The 19,344-nt window shown below is 36.4% G+C and overlaps 2 protein-coding genes and 1 pseudogene across 3 annotated transcripts; all 3 read left to right on the forward strand.

The window, feature by feature from the left end:
* The first annotated feature begins 364 nt into the window (after window positions 1-364).
* Window positions 365-6,321, forward strand: LOC127153926 (gastrula zinc finger protein XlCGF8.2DB-like). Of its 2 annotated transcripts, none has more exons than XM_051095239.1 (2): window positions 365-503; window positions 4,868-6,321. In XM_051095239.1, the coding sequence occupies exon 2, from the start codon at window positions 4,873-4,875 to the stop codon at window positions 5,866-5,868; it is 996 nt and encodes a 331-aa protein (XP_050951196.1). In that variant the 5' UTR covers window positions 365-503; window positions 4,868-4,872; the 3' UTR covers window positions 5,869-6,321. The 2 variants fall into 2 exon arrangements, with proteins under 2 accessions (XP_050951196.1, XP_050951195.1); XM_051095238.1 differs by lacking the exon at window positions 365-503 and adding an exon at window positions 1,000-1,134.
* Window positions 1,004-18,853, forward strand: LOC127153397 (gastrula zinc finger protein XlCGF8.2DB-like). The gene is made up of 3 exons (XM_051094454.1): window positions 1,004-1,134; window positions 17,916-18,423; window positions 18,508-18,853. Exons 2-3 carry the CDS (start codon window positions 17,921-17,923, stop codon window positions 18,851-18,853), a joined length of 849 nt encoding a protein of 282 aa, XP_050950411.1. The 5' UTR covers window positions 1,004-1,134; window positions 17,916-17,920.
* LOC127153396 (gastrula zinc finger protein XlCGF7.1-like) lies at window positions 13,437-14,892 on the forward strand (annotated as a pseudogene).
* Window positions 18,854-19,344: the final 491 nt, after the last annotated feature.

Raw genomic sequence — 19,344 nt, forward strand, 5'->3', positions numbered from 1 at the left:
CTAATATATCTGGTATTTCTAATGTCTTACACTGCTTTGCTTAGAACTAAAAAAAAAAAAAAAAAAAAAAAAAACACATTTCCTCTTTTATAATTCTAGATTATAGGGACGCATTTTACTGGTTTTACAGTAGAACATGTACTTCCAAGTTGAAAAAGGTATGAAGAACAAAGGAGAAACATGATGGAAGAATTAAGAGACGGGTTGTCTGGGACACGTATAAAAGATACACTGCAAAGTGGTGTGAATGGACGAGGCAGAAGGCATATTTTTAATTTCTTAATGAGAACTGGTCTGGGAAATAAGCAGGAGGGAATAAATCGGAGTAACATTTCACTAGAATATCCAGAGGGTGGCGGTAATGCAACGCTTTCGGATGCTCAAAGAAGAAGAAGAAGTCGTGATTGTATATGCCTGTGTGATCAGCATCTAAGGATCTGGAATTCCTGTCATTTGGATGCTCGTTCGTGTTTTGGTGTTCAATGTTGGTACATAACCATCAAGTAAGTTTTTTCAAACTCTATATGTTTTCAACCATGGTTTATCTTTGTACGTTTGTATGGGCAGGACGGACATGCAACGATTCACGTTTCATCGCATGATATAAGCAAGATGTACAACGCAAATGATGCTAAATACAATGTTAAATGTCACAGTTTACCTTGTAATCGGTCTGTCAGCTGTTAACTTTTGATACTGCAGAAGGACTAATCAGTATATTTGCCCATTGATGATTTGAGAAATTGCATTGTTTGTGAATGGACCTGGATTTAATATGTATTACTGCCAAAGTCATTTCGTGTGATCAGACCAGTTGTTATATTGTCTACAATCTGACTGTTATTTAAAGATGATACTGAACATGTTATTGTTCTCGATTAAGATGTGACTGATTTCTTTTGTGAATATATACTTTCACTAATGTTAGGTTTATGTTATTTTTAGACTAATATTCAATGCAATTTGGAAAGAACCAGTCTCATTCTTAGCAGTCTTGGAGCCTATAGCGTTCTTCCTGGGGGCAGCCGTGGCCTAATGGTTAGGGAGTCTGGCTTGTAACCGAAAGGTTGCAGGGATTGAAGGTGGGGGGAGTGAATAACCAGCGCTCTCTCCATCCTCAATACCACGACTGAGGTGAGTCCAGAGCCCCGGGCGCCGCAACGATAGTAATATGGCTGTGTTCACTCTGTGTGTGTGTGTGTGTGTGTGTGTGTGTGTGTATATGAGTGCTTTTGGTTTATATATCCTGGTGGGGGACTTAAACCTGAATACACACATACTAATGGGGACTTGTGTCACAATGGGGACCTAAATTGAGGTCCCCATGGGTACAAAAGCTTATAAATCATACAGAAAGAGATTTTTTGAGAAAGTAAAAATGCAGAAAGTTTTCTGTAAGGGTTAGATTTAGGGGTAGGGTTAGGGTAAGGGGATAGAAAATACAGTGTGGACAGTATACAAACCATTGTGCCTATGGAGAGTCCCCACAAAGATAATAAACCAGACGTGTGTGTGTGTGTGCGCGTGTTTGTTCACTGCTCGCTACTGTGTTTGTGCACTTGCAGGGGCGTCCCCCCATACGTTCTGGGAACCTATCGGGAACGTTCCCGGAACGTTCCCTGTAGGTTTCCAGAATGTTCCCCTAACCTACAGGGAACATTCTATTTACGTTAAGAAAACTTTCCTGGCTAACCAATAGGGAACGTTCTATTTATGTTCCTAGAAGGTTCCCTGAAAGTTCTCTGAAGGTTCCCAGAACGTTCTCCTAACCTCTTCACTCCGATACCGCTGCTGTATGTCAGCACTCCCGCATCCCGTAGTAAGTAGCATGGAAGACGAATGGATGTGGACCGCAATAATCACTACTACAAACCATGTCTTGTTTTAAACTATTGTTTAATCCGTACAGATATTTAGAGCACATTTAGCCATCATAAGGCGCATTAAATGACATCAGATTATCCTTTAATATCCTAGATTTGTTTTATTCGTTAATATATAAGATTAGAAGTACCAAAACCCAGATTTTGTTTATTAAAGTACCAAATAACACTGACTTCAACAAAATATTAGATTTTAAAAATGTGAATTTTATTTTTACAGACACTGAAAACGAATAACATTTATTTGACTTTACTTAGAATAATATTACATTCGTTTCTTACCACTGAATTAACGATGATGTGCTTCTCTCTTTTGGTCAGTACACAAAACTTCTCCGTTAACATCATGTTCTCTTCAATTGGACGTGTCAAATTTCCCTGCAATCACAATATTTACTCTCGTATATATATTAATTATAAGTAATTATTCATTAAAGAGATCAATCAACGAATGTTAGTCAGTCAGTAAAACGAAATGACCGTTAATTTTTAAATTACGCGAGTGCGCGGCTTTCTGTGGAAGGCGGGATTGAGCGCGTGCTAGAGAAGCGCGTGCAGATCAGAGGCGCGCAGAAAAGAAATATACAAACAAACCCAGTGTTAATGATATGATTTTCTGACTACGCTTAACCTTGGCTTAATTGGAATTATATTATAATTATAATGCGATTTGACCACTTTGATGTCTACACTTTATTAAACGCTTATTTCAGACATTTATTTTTCAGAAAAAATTGTTTGTTTATGATGAAAAAGAATACATTTCAGCATTAGAATGATCAGAAAGATCTGCTAAGTTTTTATTAGTTTACACGGATATGACAACTAAAAATAACCTGCAGGGAACGTTCTGGGAAGGTTCTTTTTAGGTTATAAAAATAAAACTTAAAAACAACCTGCAGGGAACGTTCTGGGAAGGTTCTTTTTAGGTTATAAAATTAAATAAAAAATAACCTGCAGGGAACGTTCCTAGAATGTTCTCATTTGGTTCCCAAAAAAAATAAAATAACCAAACGGGAACCATAGGGGAACGTTACAGGAACGTTCTGTGTTTGCTGAGTCGTTGGGGCTAATCATTTGGGGCTCGAGCACCGAAAGATTTTTCTTTAGAATGTTTTTGTATGGCTGTATGATTTCCGAGGAATTCGGAATGTATTTAAATGAATTAATCAAAAGCCGATCATTACACTTCGCAACACTTCGCGACATAGGCTAGTATCTGTAAATATTATGACGCAAAATACCATTTAAAAATAAATTATCTGCGTGTCTTATTATGAATGAATGGTGCAGACGCAGGCGAGGTTTCCTTTACTACACACAAGCGCGCGTCATGCTCGCGGTGATTTCAGCGTCTACCATAAAAAATGCAAGAACAACATCTCCAGAATTGCTCTGAGAGTACTTCGTAGGCAGTTCACTATTTCATTTGAGTAAACCAGGTTTTAATCACAGAAATATAAAGGTATTCACGGAAACCCGTCAAAATAAAAGTTCGGTTTAGCTTGTATAAAGACTGTGGCAGAAATATATTACTATCATTCCGTAGAATGTATGTACCTACCGTAATACTACTACTACTACTGTTGAAAAATTAATAAAACTTTGTTACACAATATTTCCATCAATTTTATTAGTACGTCCCCTTTATTTACAAAAATAAAATGTAATTTTCATGAATTAAAAGATAAATTAATATTTTATGCCTTTATTTTATAACCAGAAAAATTTAAATACACAATAGAGAAGACTGTTGAAGAAATAAATTATGCATTTAAATAAATAGACAAATAGACCACTACTAGCCACTGATGCTTTGCCACCAGCCCCAGATGTTTTCAAATCCTAGAAACGCCCCTGTGCAACTGGATGGGTTAAATGCAGAGCACAAATTCTGAGTATGGGTCACAAAGGAAGGGACATGTCATGTCCTTTCCTTTTCTTTTTTTCTTCCTTTCCAACAAATAGGCTTCAGTCCGCTTGTTAAGTCTGACATCACATGTCACTGCTACACTTTTACAGTATACACTCAGTATGATATAATACTACCAAAAAAAAAAAGATAATCCTCCCCTTTATACAGAAATTCCAGCCAGACAATGAAAATATACATATAAATAAATATAAAAATTATTTGTGTTTGGGACACTGTGAGGACAGAGACTGTAGTGAACACTATAATATACAGCATTCCAATTTATGCTGTTCAAACCACAGAAAAAAAGCATGTGGAAGCTGCTAAATCATATAGAGAAGGACTTGTCAAAATATTGCAACCTTACTTGCTAAGTTAATAAGTGGTAAAGATACATATGATACATACATGCATATGAATTAAGATGAAAGCCTTATATTTCACCTACCTGACCAGAAATGAATAGAACAAACACAAATGTTGTCAAGATTCTTGCCCTGGAAATCCTGGTTTAGTTTGGCCAACCACAAACACCTTTTGTTCCTTAGACAGTTTTTTGCACTCTTCTGCTTGATTTGTTATAACTTTTGGCAGTCTGTAGTACTCCAAATGTTTTTTTCTTGGTCTGACCGATTAGTACAGCCCAAAACATGACAATAACTGACCATCAAATTAGCAGCAATAATCAGCAAAATGTGTTATATGTTTCATTCAGTTCAGTGGCATTGTTTACATTCAGTACCGCAATATGACAGATTGATGACACGTCATGAAAACACTCTATACACTTTGTTTTCTCCTGATTTTCATTTCAGATAAATTGACTGTGTTATATGAATACTGGCCAAGTGTTTGTAGTCAGAATATTTTAGACTAAATGGGACAACAAACGCTGTGGAGCCCAGTAACCTAAGTAGCGCTACCCCTCATACTTAAACAGAGAAAACATCTGTGAAAAGAATGAGAGAAGTAGCTCCAGCTACAGTGTTCATCTGCTAGATGCATCCAGTTTTGTTTAATTACCACTACAGTGCCAAAAGTTACATATATCACTTCACTTTCATTTCAGACCTGATGGGGGAGAATGAGGAGAGTGAAGGCATGAGTGAATCTGAGGAGAAACATCATCATGTCAAAACTGGAGAAAAATCATTCAACTGCCCTCTGTGTGAAAAAACATTTGCACGCAAACAAGGTCTTAGACTTCATATGAGAGTTCACACTGGAGAAAAGCCATACACATGTGATCAGTGTGGGAAGAGTTTCACACGAAAGGGAAACCTTAAAGATCACATGAAAGTCCACACTGGAGAGAAACCACACACATGTGATCAGTGCGGGAAGAGTTTTTCACTAAAACACAACCTTAACACACACTTGAAAATCCACACTGGAGAGAAGCCACACACATGTGATCAGTGTGGGAAGAGCTTTGCAGTAAAACGTTTACTCAATGATCACATGAAGATCCACACTGGGGAGCAACGGCATACGTGTGCTCAGTGTGGGAAGAGTTATACCAGAAAAGGAGCCCTTAATGATCATATGAAAATCCACACTGGAGAGAATCTGCACAAGTGTGTTCAATGTGGAAAGAGTTTCAGGAAATCAGGCGTTTTAAAAGTACATCTGCGTACTCATTCTAGAGAAAGACTGTATAGCTGTGATCAGTGCGGTAAAAAATTTTCTAGGGCAGATTTCCTGAAGGACCACCTGAAAGTTCATACAAAGGAGAGGCCTTGGGTATGTTCCTTGTGTGGAAGGAGTTTTAGCCAGATTAGTAATTTAAAAATACACCAGAAAAGACACAGCGGTGTGAAGGATCATAGTTGTTTTGACTGTGGAAAGACTTTTGTTACAAATGATGAAGTGAAACAGCACCAGAGAATTCACAGTGGAGAAAAACCTTATACGTGTTCACACTGTGAAAAGAGATTCAGTCGGCCACAATATCTGAGAATACACAAGAGGATCCACACTGGAGAGAAGCCGTATCACTGCCATTCATGTGGGAAGAGTTTCACTTATTTTGCTTCTCTAACCGGTCATAAAAAAAAAATGCATGTCTGAAAGTACAGCCAGTATTGTGAGTTTTGATCTGTAAGACTGCATCAAATGATGTTGATAATTGATTAATAAAAGATTATTAGAACAATCACCTCATTGTTGAATATTTCAGATTATTTATTTTTATTTTTATTTATTTTATTGTTGTAATTGTTGTATTATTATTCTTCATTTGTCATTTTATGTTTTTTATATATTACATTACTTATTATGTTACTTACTACCTTTCTCTTGCAGTGCTTGCTATTGTTGTTTAATTTTACAGTTGAATGGTTTGTAAGAGATAAGAAAATGTCTTTGTTTCAAAGTTTTTATCGTCGCAGGACAACGTTGCGAAGCTTTGGTATAATAACAATTGTTGGATTTGTACTTGTTTGTGCTTTAAGACATTGGCATTCAGATGAAGTCCAAACATTGAAACATACACAACTAAGTTTATTCAATAAACTTTGGTATTTGTATTATCATCACGTAATCTGCTGCATCTCTTGTCTTTCTCAGTTTCTCAATTTCTGATGTCTAAAACCAACTGCTATAATAAAAATAATATCCCCGTTTTCAAATCGCACCAACAGAGGCCGCTCCCATGATAGTTGATTGACATGAGCGTCTTACCTCAGACCCGCCTTACATCAGCTGTAACAGTCAGACCTCCATTGTTTTGAATGCCGGAGCAGGGATGTAAGTTACACAAGAATATCTTCGATTGAGGTGTTGCGTTGCTGGATGTAATAATGAACATAGTGATCGTCATTTACTCCTGACATCTGAGCTGCTGAAGATGCAGTGGATTACGTTTGTTTGTGAAGGGAATGCACCTCCCGATCTACATAAATGTGTCTATGTTCATGCAAATCATTTGTGATCCAGCTTCACCTACAGCTGAAGTGAGTATAAGGGTTTTTTATGAATCTTTGCAATGTGGCCTTTCCTAATAACGTGCTAGTTAGCAAGTTTCGTGGCTAGATGTGTTAAATGCGGCTAAAGTAAACAATCTCAGAGCTCATACTGACAAGGTAAAAAGGGTGTTGTTTTACACTATCATTGAGAATTTTTAAACAAAGTATATTATAGACTTTTCCTTAAGACCCTAAAGAATCAACTTGTGGAAAATGGGCATCCGATGAACCTTTAATGATCTCCAGATGTGAGGGCAACTGTTTTTAATATAGATGGATCACCGAGGTTAACCTGTGACCTCCAGGATTAAATATATGAGATGTGATATACGCCATCTCTTTTTAATATTGGTGGATTACGAGTTTCGTTTAAATTGGAGCTTTGTTTAAATTCCGAGGTTTAAATTTAAATTAGCCGTGTCAAGGTTCGAAATTTTCAGGCATGTTTTTAAAGTTTGTACCCATACTTGTGGGTAGTACCTGGCTGAAAAATTAAATTTCAATTTAATTCTTAGAAAAAATAAGGCCAAAACATGATGTTATAAAAGAATCATGTTGACAAATATAGTTGCCCCCCACCCCATCCCTGCACGATAACACCATTCAGGAAGATTTCAAACTTTGTTTTTAATTTTTAGTTTAGTTTTTGCCCCCAAATCAAGCATTGTACATATTATTTGCATAACATTTTTTTTGTTTGTTTTTAAACAAATAAGACATGAGATTTGGTTGGAAAGGAAGTATGAATACACATGAGAGGATCCATCATGGAGGAAAGTCCTCTCGTCTAATCAGTTAAGGAACTTGTGAAAATCCACAATAGAGACACTGGAGAAAGATCATGTCTTCGTTGGGCAACATCTCAGAAGAACCACCTTAAGGTTCAGCCTCATGTGGATCTTGTGTGGACTTTTTTTCTTGCAGGGTGCAACAGAAAAGAGACAATGTGTGAAGGATGTTTTTTTTTCAGAAACTGCACAACACTGGAGAAAAACCTTATAAACATTCACATTGTGACAAGCAAAAACAGTTCTAGACCATAGTAATTCAGTTAAATGTTTGTTTCCAGTTGATTTGGTCAATTAGGCTGATGTTGCAATGTGATGTAATAATAAACAGTGATAACACTTCTAACATCCATGCCAGGGGTGCCTGATTATGACAAAAATCATAATTTCTGACCGCTTCACTTGATATTGTAATTGTGTTGATTACAACATGTCACACATTCAAATCAGAGACATAACGCAGATGTACCCTTAAAAAAATATTGTGAAGAATAAACTAAAAATGAATTCAAAACGCTTCTATTACACATGATATCTAAACAAAACATTTTTGTAACATCAAATTAGTTCACAGACATTAAAAAGATATTTAAAAAAATAATCATTTGACTTAACCCTCCAGGGTCTGAGAGTGTTTTAGGCACCTTTGACATGCTGACATTTGACATTTTTATCAGTTTTCTATAAGCATATGAATGGATAATACACCGTATTCAGCAAGTGGAGAAAAATAACATGTGAATAGCATGTATGCATAATTTTGTATTTTTGAGAAAACCTTTATTTGTGGTTAGTGAAAAAAAGTCACAGAAATAAGCCCATAAAACACATACAGAACATTTGTATACAATATAATATAATGATTTAACTCTACGTGAGGGAGTGTCAATGGCCATGAATATTTATGTGACACCTTAGAGACAAAGGACTCTCCCCTAATGGGCCATCAGTGTGTAATGTGACTGAGGCAGGTAAGAGAATGTGAGGAGATTTAATGGGGTTACTGGATATTTGCATTTTATTTACAACACAGCATGATCAAAAGAATGATGACACATTATTAAGCACACTAATGTAAACGCAGAGTCTTGAACAGATCCTGTTCAACTGTTCAAACAAGTAAATCATATTTGGTATTTTCCAAGCTGTTGCTTCTTTTTTCCATGTATTCGAGAGAAAAATTAACCTTATGTAATCATAGAATATCAGTCTAATGTAGTTTTATTGTAGAACATTTTATGTGGTATATTAGATTCAAATGAAAGTCAGGATTCATCTGTGGTTGCAAGTATGGTCAAATTAAAAAATAAAAATAAAAAGCATATATACAGTACATACACACACATGTTGTCTTTCCATGTTATATGGGGACATTCCATAGGCGTAATGGTGTTTATACTGTACAAACCGTGTTTTCTATCGCCTTACACCTACCTTATTGTTGTGAATTTGACGCATTAGTTCTCTTTTTTTCTAGCTTTTTTTCCTTTGTAATACATATCCCACAATTCTTAGTCAACTTCATTTAAGGTGAACTCCATATATGAAATACCACATTACCTATGTTCCCCTGCTTAAGGTCTATAAATAGACCTTACTTGCTTCCTTTGTTCCTTTCTCCTGTTGGTGAGGTGTGGGTGTTTGAATGGGCACCCAACCATGTCCTTTGAGTCCTTTCCTTTGGATGTGTTAAGTAAGTTCGTTTTGCATAGTTTGAATTTGTTTATTTGTGTTTAGTTGTTTAATCATTATGTGGACTATGTACAATATTGATGTGTATTGATGCGTTGTTTGTATGATTTTAATTTCTTTATATATTGTTTGTAGTGACCAAAAACCATCCTGTTTATCCTGGCCATCCACTCCATCATGTTTATCATGGTATTCCGGCATCATGTGAATTCCTGCATTGCATTTGATGTCAATGGCTAAAGATGTACTATTCTTCAATTAAGTGGTATTAAAGAGAGCAAAGGACTGTGTTTTTTCCCCCCAGTGTTTTAATCAGACACCCCACCAAGTTCTACAAGTTGTAACGAACTTTGGATATTTAACAACATATATCACAAGAGACTGTGTACACTTTTACTTTAAAAAAAAAAAAAAAAAAACTCATTCTGCATGATTTATAAGCCTGTTTCCTCATAGGGACCTCAAAAATGTCCCCACAAGGTCAAAATTTACCTGTATTCAGTGGCGGAGCCAGAGGGGTGTCCAGGGTGGCACTGGACCCCCCTGACATCCGATTGGCCACCTTGGGTGCCACCCCAAAATTTTATTTGCTGCTGGCAGTTCCTAATGCTGATTGACATCTCATTTGTCTAAAGAAGTTTTTGAATTTTGCCGGCAACGCTGCTCAAGATATTTTCAAATCAAAGACGAGCCGAAGACAAGGGCATGGTTTCAAGGTAAGCCGAATAATAAAACATCATATTTGAAATACGTTTTATAGTTTATTATAAGGTTTGTTTGCTGAGTAACGTTTATTATCCGCTGTGTAAGTTAACGAGGCGCAGACGATATTAGTTAACTTAATGAGATTAGAGAGATCAGTTCGCACTTTAGACAGTTAACGCTATACTTCATCTGTGCTAGTATTGCATGCACATACCATGTATGTAAGTTATTATATTAAATTTACGATGCCCAAATATTTTGCTAGTATGGGGAAGTAATGTTAGGCTAGCTGTTTGTGAGTTAAATTTAGTTGAAATGGAATAGCCAGCTCATATGCTTTCTTCAGAATAATGTTATTTAGATCGGTTGCTGATTTTAATGTGCAGGTATGATAATGGATATTTTTAATTAGGATAAATATTTTTCTTACTGGATCAGATGTAACCAGACTGTAATATTTTGCACAGGGTCAATTAAACATGAAAAGAAAGGGCGAGATATCAGACTTCTTTATAAAGAAGCACAAACAGGCAGATCAGGTTCAAACAGACCCGACCCTTTGCACTGGATCGCACAGCAGCTCCATACCTGAGACTAGTCAGAGTCAGTGTGGTCAGACTTCAGGTCCACCAGCAGGTCAGAGCATCTACTAGGCAATCGCATGTTTCAACCAATGTTAGAATTTAAGCTGAGCTTCAGGAAAGTTCAACTAAAAAAATCAAATCCTGTCATTACTTATTAACTCACAACAAAGTGAGTAGATGATGAGTAAATTATAATATTTTCATATTTTGAATTATATGTTGGTAATGAAATAGATTTGGGTTTTCTAAACACTTTCATTGTGTTTGTGTGCATCTTTGTGGCATATCAGGATACAAATTTGTATAATGGTATGAGTATGACAGGTATTTCAGGAGAAGGTGACTTATGAGGACATTGCCCATGCCCCCATTTTTCAAAAGGCTTATAAATATTTTTAAATGTTCCCTGTGAGGGTTGGATTAGGGCAATAGAAAATAGTTTGTAGAGTATATAAACAATGGAAACCTATAGAATGTCCTCACAATTCACAAAAACGTATGCGTGTGTGTGTGTTTTCACTATTCTATGGGAACTAATGGATTGTGTTGTAAATAGATGTATCAAGGGATGACACAGAGACCTCTGGCTCTGAGCAAGACAGTGACAGTCATCAAGCCCCTTCCAGCTGCATTAAGCACCAGATTTGCTGTTCCAAAAGGACCCAGTGGTAGGCCAGACCTATATTTTAAACTACACATTTTAGTTAGCTGCTGTCAGTTAGCTGATTTGTTCCCTTAATTGTGCAATTTTCTTAATTGTACATTTCCATAGAGATATGATGCATTTAAAATTATATTTTATTTATTATTTCAACTTTATGAGTACAGTGCGTGTGTGTGTGGACCCCCTGAAATAGCAGTGGCCACCCCCTGGCCACCCCATGTAAAAAATTGTAGCTCCGCCACTGCCTGTATTACTATCCTTGTGGGAACATTTGGTCCCCATAGCCTGGTAAATACTAGGTACACATACACACACAAACATGATCATCATTTTTAGTCACATTTGTAGAGTACAAAAACAGTTTTATATCTGAGAAATTAAAGCATGTTATATATTTGAGCATATTCTCGATCGCAAACAGAATATTAAAGTAGGATATCAGCAAATTATTCTTACGTCTGAATTGTACATTTTAGAGGGACATGCTTTTCTCTTTTTAGCCTGTAAAAAAACTTGTGGATTAACATCATGTTCTCTTCAATTATGCGTGTCAAATCTCTCTAAAAGCATATTCACTCTCATATCTGTATTAATTGCAAGTAATTATTCAATAAAGACACTGACGAACGTTATGTAGTCAGCCAATAAAATAAAATGACCGTTAATTTTTAAATCACGCTAGAGCGCGGTTTTCTGCTGAAGACTGGAGTAAGCGCCTTCTAGAGAAACGTGTTTAGATTAGAGGTTCGCAGTAAATTAAGATATAAGCGATCATAGGAATTATAAAACAATAAATTTCAAAGATTGTATCTTTTTTTGATGTGTTGTTTTATTCTTCTCAGATTGTGAGAAATAATGCTATTATAGAGCAGTTTTATAGCAAAATACTTGTGAGATGTATGATATTTCATCATGTAAGCAAAGTCAACAGCGTTTACAAGGTGTTTGGTTTTATTTCTGTATTTCTATATATTTATATATGTTTCTATATATATATATTTATATTTATATTTATATTTATATTTATATTTATATTTATATTTATATTTATAGTCAATTCTAGGGCTATGTTTAGACGTCTGTTAAATTTTCACTGACAGCCCAATGACAACCTTATTTTAGCCTAGACGTCTGGGCTGTGTTTCAACGGCTAATATACGTTTTTTAGACCAAAAAATTGCTTGCTGGGTGTGGTAATTATATGGTTGGTAAAAGAATAACAATTAAATGAAATGTTTAGATGATTAACAAACAAGACATAAGTAACTTATGTTATGTAACTTATGATTGCTTAAAAATATATATGTTTTAAAAGTTAGGTAATGCTGACGTTTGAAATAATGATTGTTAGATATCTTGTATCTATTGAAATTTAAGTCTCAGAGTTGTTGCCATCTCTGAAAAGCGTTCTTTTTTTTTTTGACTGGACATGACGTCATCATGCAAAGATGAATGTGATGAAATTAACATTTCCAATGAAATCCAACCTGACCATTTAAATGATAAAATATTATTATAATCTTACTATTTTATTCTTTTGAACACTCTTTTTTTTGTTAATGTACTAGGTCAATGACTGATTGATTAATTTTTATTCATTTCAAACAAACAAACAAAATTTTCTGTACTGCAGCTTTAAAGCAAATAATATCCAGGTAACTTTCCATGAATTGGGCACAAAATGGAACCTAATTTCTTACCAAATATTATCTAAATCTGTTTTGTTCTATATTTATTTATATCAACTTCACAATTTTTGGAAACATATCACTTAAAATTTGAACATTTTACATCCCTGATGAAAATATAGTTAATGAAATATATAGTTTGTGCCTTTAATGTTTTTATAAAGAATAATTCAAATGTATGCATCAGAATGTTCATATTTCTAGAATTTCATTAAGTTTTTTCCTTTCACGGTTCTTTCTTTGATTTAATTTAATTTATTTATTTTTATAACTTTTTAAAAAGTTTGATCCTTGTTTACTTTCATTTTAGACCTGATTGAAGAGAACAAGGAGATTAAAGAACTCATTGAAGCAGGGGAGAAACATCAGATCAAAACCGAAGTCCCTCAATGAAAAACGACAATATATGTTTCACTTGCCCTCAGTGTGAGAAGAGTTTCTCATGCAAGCAAAATCTTTACCTTCACATAAAATTTCACCATGGAGGGAAGCAATATGCATGTGATGAGTGCGAAAAGATTTTCACAATAAAAGGAAATCTCATTGAACACATGAAAATTCACACTGCAGAGAAACCACACACATGTGACCGGAGTGGGAAGAGTTACCCACAAAAACAAAACCTTGAGGAACATAAGAAAATCCACACTCTGGAAAGGCCGTACAAATGTGATCAATGTGGGAAGAGTTTCCCATATAAAGGAAACCTTGACAAACAGATGAGGACGCACACAGGAGAGAAGCCGCACAAATGTGATCAGTGTGGGAAGAGCTTTGCACAAAAAGGAAACCTTAACGTACACATGAAAATCCACACTGCAGAGAAGCCATACACATGTGATCAGTGTGGGAGGAGCTTTGCACAAAAAGGAAACCTTAACGTACACATGAAAATCCACACTGGGGAGAAGCCGTATGCATGTGATCAGTGTGGGAAGTGTTTTGCACATAAAACAAACCTTAACGAACACATGACAATTCACACTGGAGAGAAACCGCACACTTGTGCTCAGTGTGGGAAGAGTTATGCACGAAAAGGAGCCCTTAATGATCACATGAAAATCCACACTAGAGAGAATCAAGTGTGATCAATGTGGAAAGAGTTTCAGAAAGTCGGGCGTTTTTAAAGTACATCTGCTTACTCATTCTAGAGAAAGAGTATTTAGCTGTGATCAATGTGGTAAAAAGTTTTTTAGGGCGGATTTCCTGAAGGATCACTTGAGAGTTCATACTAAGGAGAGGCCTTATATATGTTCTTTGTGTGGAAAGGGTTTTAGACAGATGGGTACTTTAAAAATACATCAGAAAAGACACATGTTTGCTCTGAGTGTGGGAAGACTTTTTTTACAGACAATTCACACTAGAGAAACACCTTATAAGTGTTCACACTTTGACAAGAGCTTCAAACGGTCAGAATACCTGAGAATACATGAGAGGATCCATACTGGGGAGAAGCAGTATCACTGCCCTTTATGTGGGAAAAGTTTCACAATTTTTTCTTCTCTAACCAGTCATAAAAAGAAATGCATGTCTGAAATTTCAGCAAGTAGTTCGAGTTCTGTAAGACTGCATCAAACAGTTCTATTGCTAATTGATTTATTAAAGATTATTAATTAACTGATTGTTGATTATTTCAGATGAATATTTTTTCTTATTAATCATTTTATTAACATTATTATTTTGCAATTCTATATTTTAATATTTTTTACTCTTTTAGTTATTACCTTTCTCTCGCAATGCTTGTTATTGTAAGAGATAAGAGAGGTTTTTAACGTTGCAGGACAATGTTGCAAAGCAGTGCTCTTATTGTTTTTGGTATAATAGCACTTGTTGGATTTGTACCTGCCAGACTAAGTCTGAGCTTTTAGACACTGGCATTAAGATAAAGTCTGAGCTTTGAAACATACACAACTAAGATTGTTCAATAAACTCTGGTCTTTGTATTGTCATCACTTTGTCTCCTGTTTCAGCTCTTACCTGTCTTTCTCAGTCAAACTTTCAGGCTGATAGAAGACTGTTAATAAAGTTTTGGGTACCAGACAAATCTTTCTTTTCAGAGGTTCTACTGGTTTTGGACACCAGACTAAACAATATCAGATATTTTCTGACAGGGATTCAGCATCCGGCATCAGATCTAATATATCTGGTATTTCTAATGTCTTACACTGCTTTGCTTAGAACTAAAAAAAAAAAAAAAAAAAAAAAAAAACATTTCCTTTTATAATTATAGATTATAGGGAAGCATCTTACTGGTTTTACAGTAGAACATGTACTTCCAAGCTGAAGAAGGTATGAAGAACAAAGGAGAAACATGATGGAAGAATTAAGAGACGGGTTGTCAGGGACACGTATAAAAGATACACTGTAAAGTAGTGTGAATGGACGAGGCAGAAGACATATTTTTAATTTCTTAATGAGAACTGGTCTGGGAAATAAGCGGGAGGGAATAAACCGGAGTAACATCTCAGTAGAATATCCAGAGGGTGGCGGTAATGCAACGCTTTCGGATGCTCAAAGAAAAAGAAGTCGCTATTGTATATTCCTGTGTGATCAGCATCTGCGGATCTGGAATTCCTGTCATTTGGATGCTCGTTCGTGCTTTGGTGTTCAATATTGGTACATGACCATAAAGTAAGTTTTTTTTCGATTTCTATATGTTTTCAACCATGGTTTAACTTTGTACGTTTGTATGGGCAGGACGATTTTTACGTTTCATCGCATGATATATGCAAGATGTGCAACGCAAATTATACCAAATACAATGTTAAATGTCACAGTTTACCTTGTAATCGGTCTGTCAGCTGTTAACTTTTGATACTGCAGAATGATTAACCAGTATATTTGCCCATTGATGATTTGAGAAATTGCATTGTTAGTGAATGGACCTGGATTTTAATATGTATTACTGCCAGAGTCATTTCGTGTGATCAGACCAGTTGTTATATTGTCTTCAATTCGACTGTTATTTAATAATGATACTGAACATGTTAATGTTCTCGATTAAGATGTGACTGATTTCTTTTGTGAATATATACTTTTACTAATGTTAGGTTTATGTTATTTTTAGACTAATATTCAATGCAATTTGGAAAGAACCAGTCTCATTCTTAGCAGTCTTAGGCTATGTTCACACTTGGCGTCTTTTTCGACAAGAAAAGGTTGACAACGGCGCTTTTTTAGTAAAAAAAATAATCTGGCAGCGTTGCAACCGAGGGCGTCTTTTGTTGCTATAACAACAGCTGCAATCGTATGAACCTCGAGAAAAGAAGAAGCTCGCTCTTGCGCTGGTGTTTTATTTTTTAGCATTTTTGCCCTTTACTTGATAGGGCAGTATTTAGACAGGAAGCGATGTGGGAGAGAGGACGGGGTTAGGGAAGGATCTGCAAGCCCAGACTGGAAAAAGGGACGCCCGAAGCGCAGCGGCGTTCATGTTAACTTTAAAAACCGACGCGCGGCTCCGATAGCCTTGTGGGCAGCGCGTCGGTTTTTGAAGTTAACGGGGAGGAGAATGTCGGTTAACAACAATAAAATAAAAGTCTATCAACCTGCACCATCTCCATTTTTTTCTTGTTGTTATGGAAACGTCAGTTCTGACCAAGTGGCAACCTCCCGGTCTCCCTCTTGAAGCCAACACGTAAGTGACTAAAACTGCAATTCATCGACTGGCCGCTAGAGGCTGGCTGCAAAAGGGAGTCAATCCCATAGACTCCCCATGTTAAAATGCCCAACTTCACAGCAGAAAACAATATGTTTTCAGCCTGGTACAAAAAGTGATTTTGGTCTATATAGCTAATTTTGCCCTTCATGTCAACTCTGAGGGGGGTGAATTTTTTTATAACTCATCCGTTTAATTTATATTAAGCCTTAAAGTTCTGCATAATTTAGGGCGTGGCCACTTGAGTGACAGGTGGATTGCCGCTGCTGTCACCACCGTCGTGCTAGGCGGGCGTGGTTTCAGCAACCAGCTCCACCCACGTCCCGCCTCTTTGCCCATTTTCGATTATCCGGGAGTGACGTACAATGACGCGATTCCAAGATGGCGACGGCCGACTCCTGCCCACTAAGAGCTTCAGAAATGCTCTTCAGAAACCTACGAGTGACATCACAGACATTACGTCCATGTTTTTTACAGTCTACGGTTCTGACTACTCGCTTGTCATTGGTCAACTGTCAAAAAGGCGCTTGACGTAGGGCGTTCTTTTCAGAAAAGTTGAACTTTTTTCAACTTGAAAAGACGCTCTGAACTGCAGAAAAAGGCGCCGGCGGTGGCGTTTAAAAAAAGCGCTCATGACTTTTTTGAAAAGATGGTTTACTCCATAGGATTATAATGTAAAACAGACGCTGGCAGTTTGAAAAAAGACGCCAAGTGTGAACATAGCCTTAGAGCGTATAGCGTTCTCCCTGGGGGCAGCCGTGGCCTAATGGTTAGGGAGTCTGGCTTGTAACCGAAAAGTTGCAGGGATTGAAGGTGGGGGGAGTGAATTACCAGCGCTCTCTCCACCCTCAGGTGAGTCCGGTGCCCCGGGCTCCGCAACGATAGCAGACTGTTTACATTCAGTACCAGCAATATGGCCGATTGATGACATGTCGTGAAAAAACTCTATAGACATCGTTTTCTCCCAATTTTCATTTCAGATAAATTGACTGTGTTATATGAATACTGGCCAAGACTAACAATTTTAGTGTGTATTTAATCAGTTATGTGCAGACCCAAAGCACAAATGTAGCCTATATTTTGCTTGTCCGTGTTCCTCTCCATATCGGAGCACATGCATTAAACACTTTAAACTTTTGGTATGCCTACAATAAGTGTTTGTAGTCAGAATATTTCAGACTAAGTGGGACAACAACGCTGTGGAGCCCAGTAACCTAAGTAGCTCTACCCCTCAATACTTAAACAGAGAAAACACCTGTGAAAAGAATGAGAGAAGTAGCTCCAGCTACAGTGTTCATCAGCAAGATGCATCCAGTTTTGTTTAGTAACCACTACAGCGCCAAAAGTTACATATATCACATTACTTTCATTTCAGACCTGATGGGGGAGAATGAGGAGAGTGAAGGCATGAGTGAATCTGAGGAGAAACATCATCATGTCAAAACTGGAGAAAAATCATTCAACTGCCCTCTGTGTAAAAAAACATTTGCATGCAAACAAGGTCTTAGACTTCATATGAGAGTTCACACTAGAGAGAAGCCATACACATGTGATCAGTGTGGGAAGAGTTTCATACGAAAGGGAAACCTTAAAGATCACATGAAAGTCCACACTGGAGAGAAACCACACACATGCGATCAGTGCGGGAAGAGTTTTTCACTAAAACACAGTCTTAACACACACTTGAAAATCCACACTGGAGAGAAGCCACACACATGTGATCAGTGCGGGAAGAGCTTTGCAGTAAAACGTTCACTCAAAGATCACATGAAGATCCACACTGGAGAGAAACCGCACACTTGTGCTCAGTGTGGGAAGAGTTATATACGAAAAGGAGCCCTTAATGATCATATGAAAATCCACACTGTAGAGAAACTGTACAAGTGTGTTCAATGTGGAAAGAGTTTCAGGAAACCATGCGTTTTAAATGTACATCTGCGTACTCATTCTAGAGAAAAGCTGTATAGCTGTGACCAATGCGGTAAAAGATTTTCTAGGGCAGATTTCCTGAAGGACCACCTGAAAGTTCATACAAAAGAGAGGCCTTGGGTATGTTTCTTGTGTGGAAGGAGTTTTAGCCAGATTAGTAATTTAAAAACACACCAGAAAAGACACAGCGGTGTGAAGGATCATAGTTGCTTTGATTGTGGAAAGACCTTTTTTACAAATAATGAACTGAAACAGCACCAGAGAATTCACAGTGGAGAAAAACCTTATAAGTGTTCACACTGTGAAAAGAGATTCAGTCAGCAAAAATATCTGAAAATACACATAAAAAGAAATGAATGTCTGAAAGTACAGCCAGTATTGTGAGTTTTGATCTGTAAGACTGCATCAAACGATGTTGATAATTGATTAATAAAAGATTATTAGAACAGTCACCTCATTGTTGAATATTTCAGATTATTTATTTAGATTTTTATTCATTTTATTGTTGTAGTTATTATTCTTCATTTGTCATTTTATGTTTTTTATAAATTACATTACTTATTATTTTACTTACTACCTTTCTCTTGCAGTGCTTGCTATTGTTGTTTAATTCTACAGTTGAATGGTTTGTAAGAGATAAGAGAATGTCTTTGTTTCAAAGTTTTTATTGTCGCAGGACAACGTTGCGAAGCTTTGGTATAATAACAATTGTTGGATTTGTACTTGTTTGTGCTTTAAGACATTGGCATTCAGATGAAGTCCAAACATTGAAACATACACAGCTAAGTTTATTCAATAAACTTTGGTATTTGTATTATTATCACTTAATCTTCTGCATCTCTTGTCTTTCTCAGTTTCTCAATTTCTGATGTCTA

Source organism: Labeo rohita, chromosome 22 (assembly GCF_022985175.1).
Source record: "Labeo rohita strain BAU-BD-2019 chromosome 22, IGBB_LRoh.1.0, whole genome shotgun sequence".
In the NCBI taxonomy this organism is placed as follows: Eukaryota; Metazoa; Chordata; class Actinopteri; order Cypriniformes; family Cyprinidae; genus Labeo; species Labeo rohita.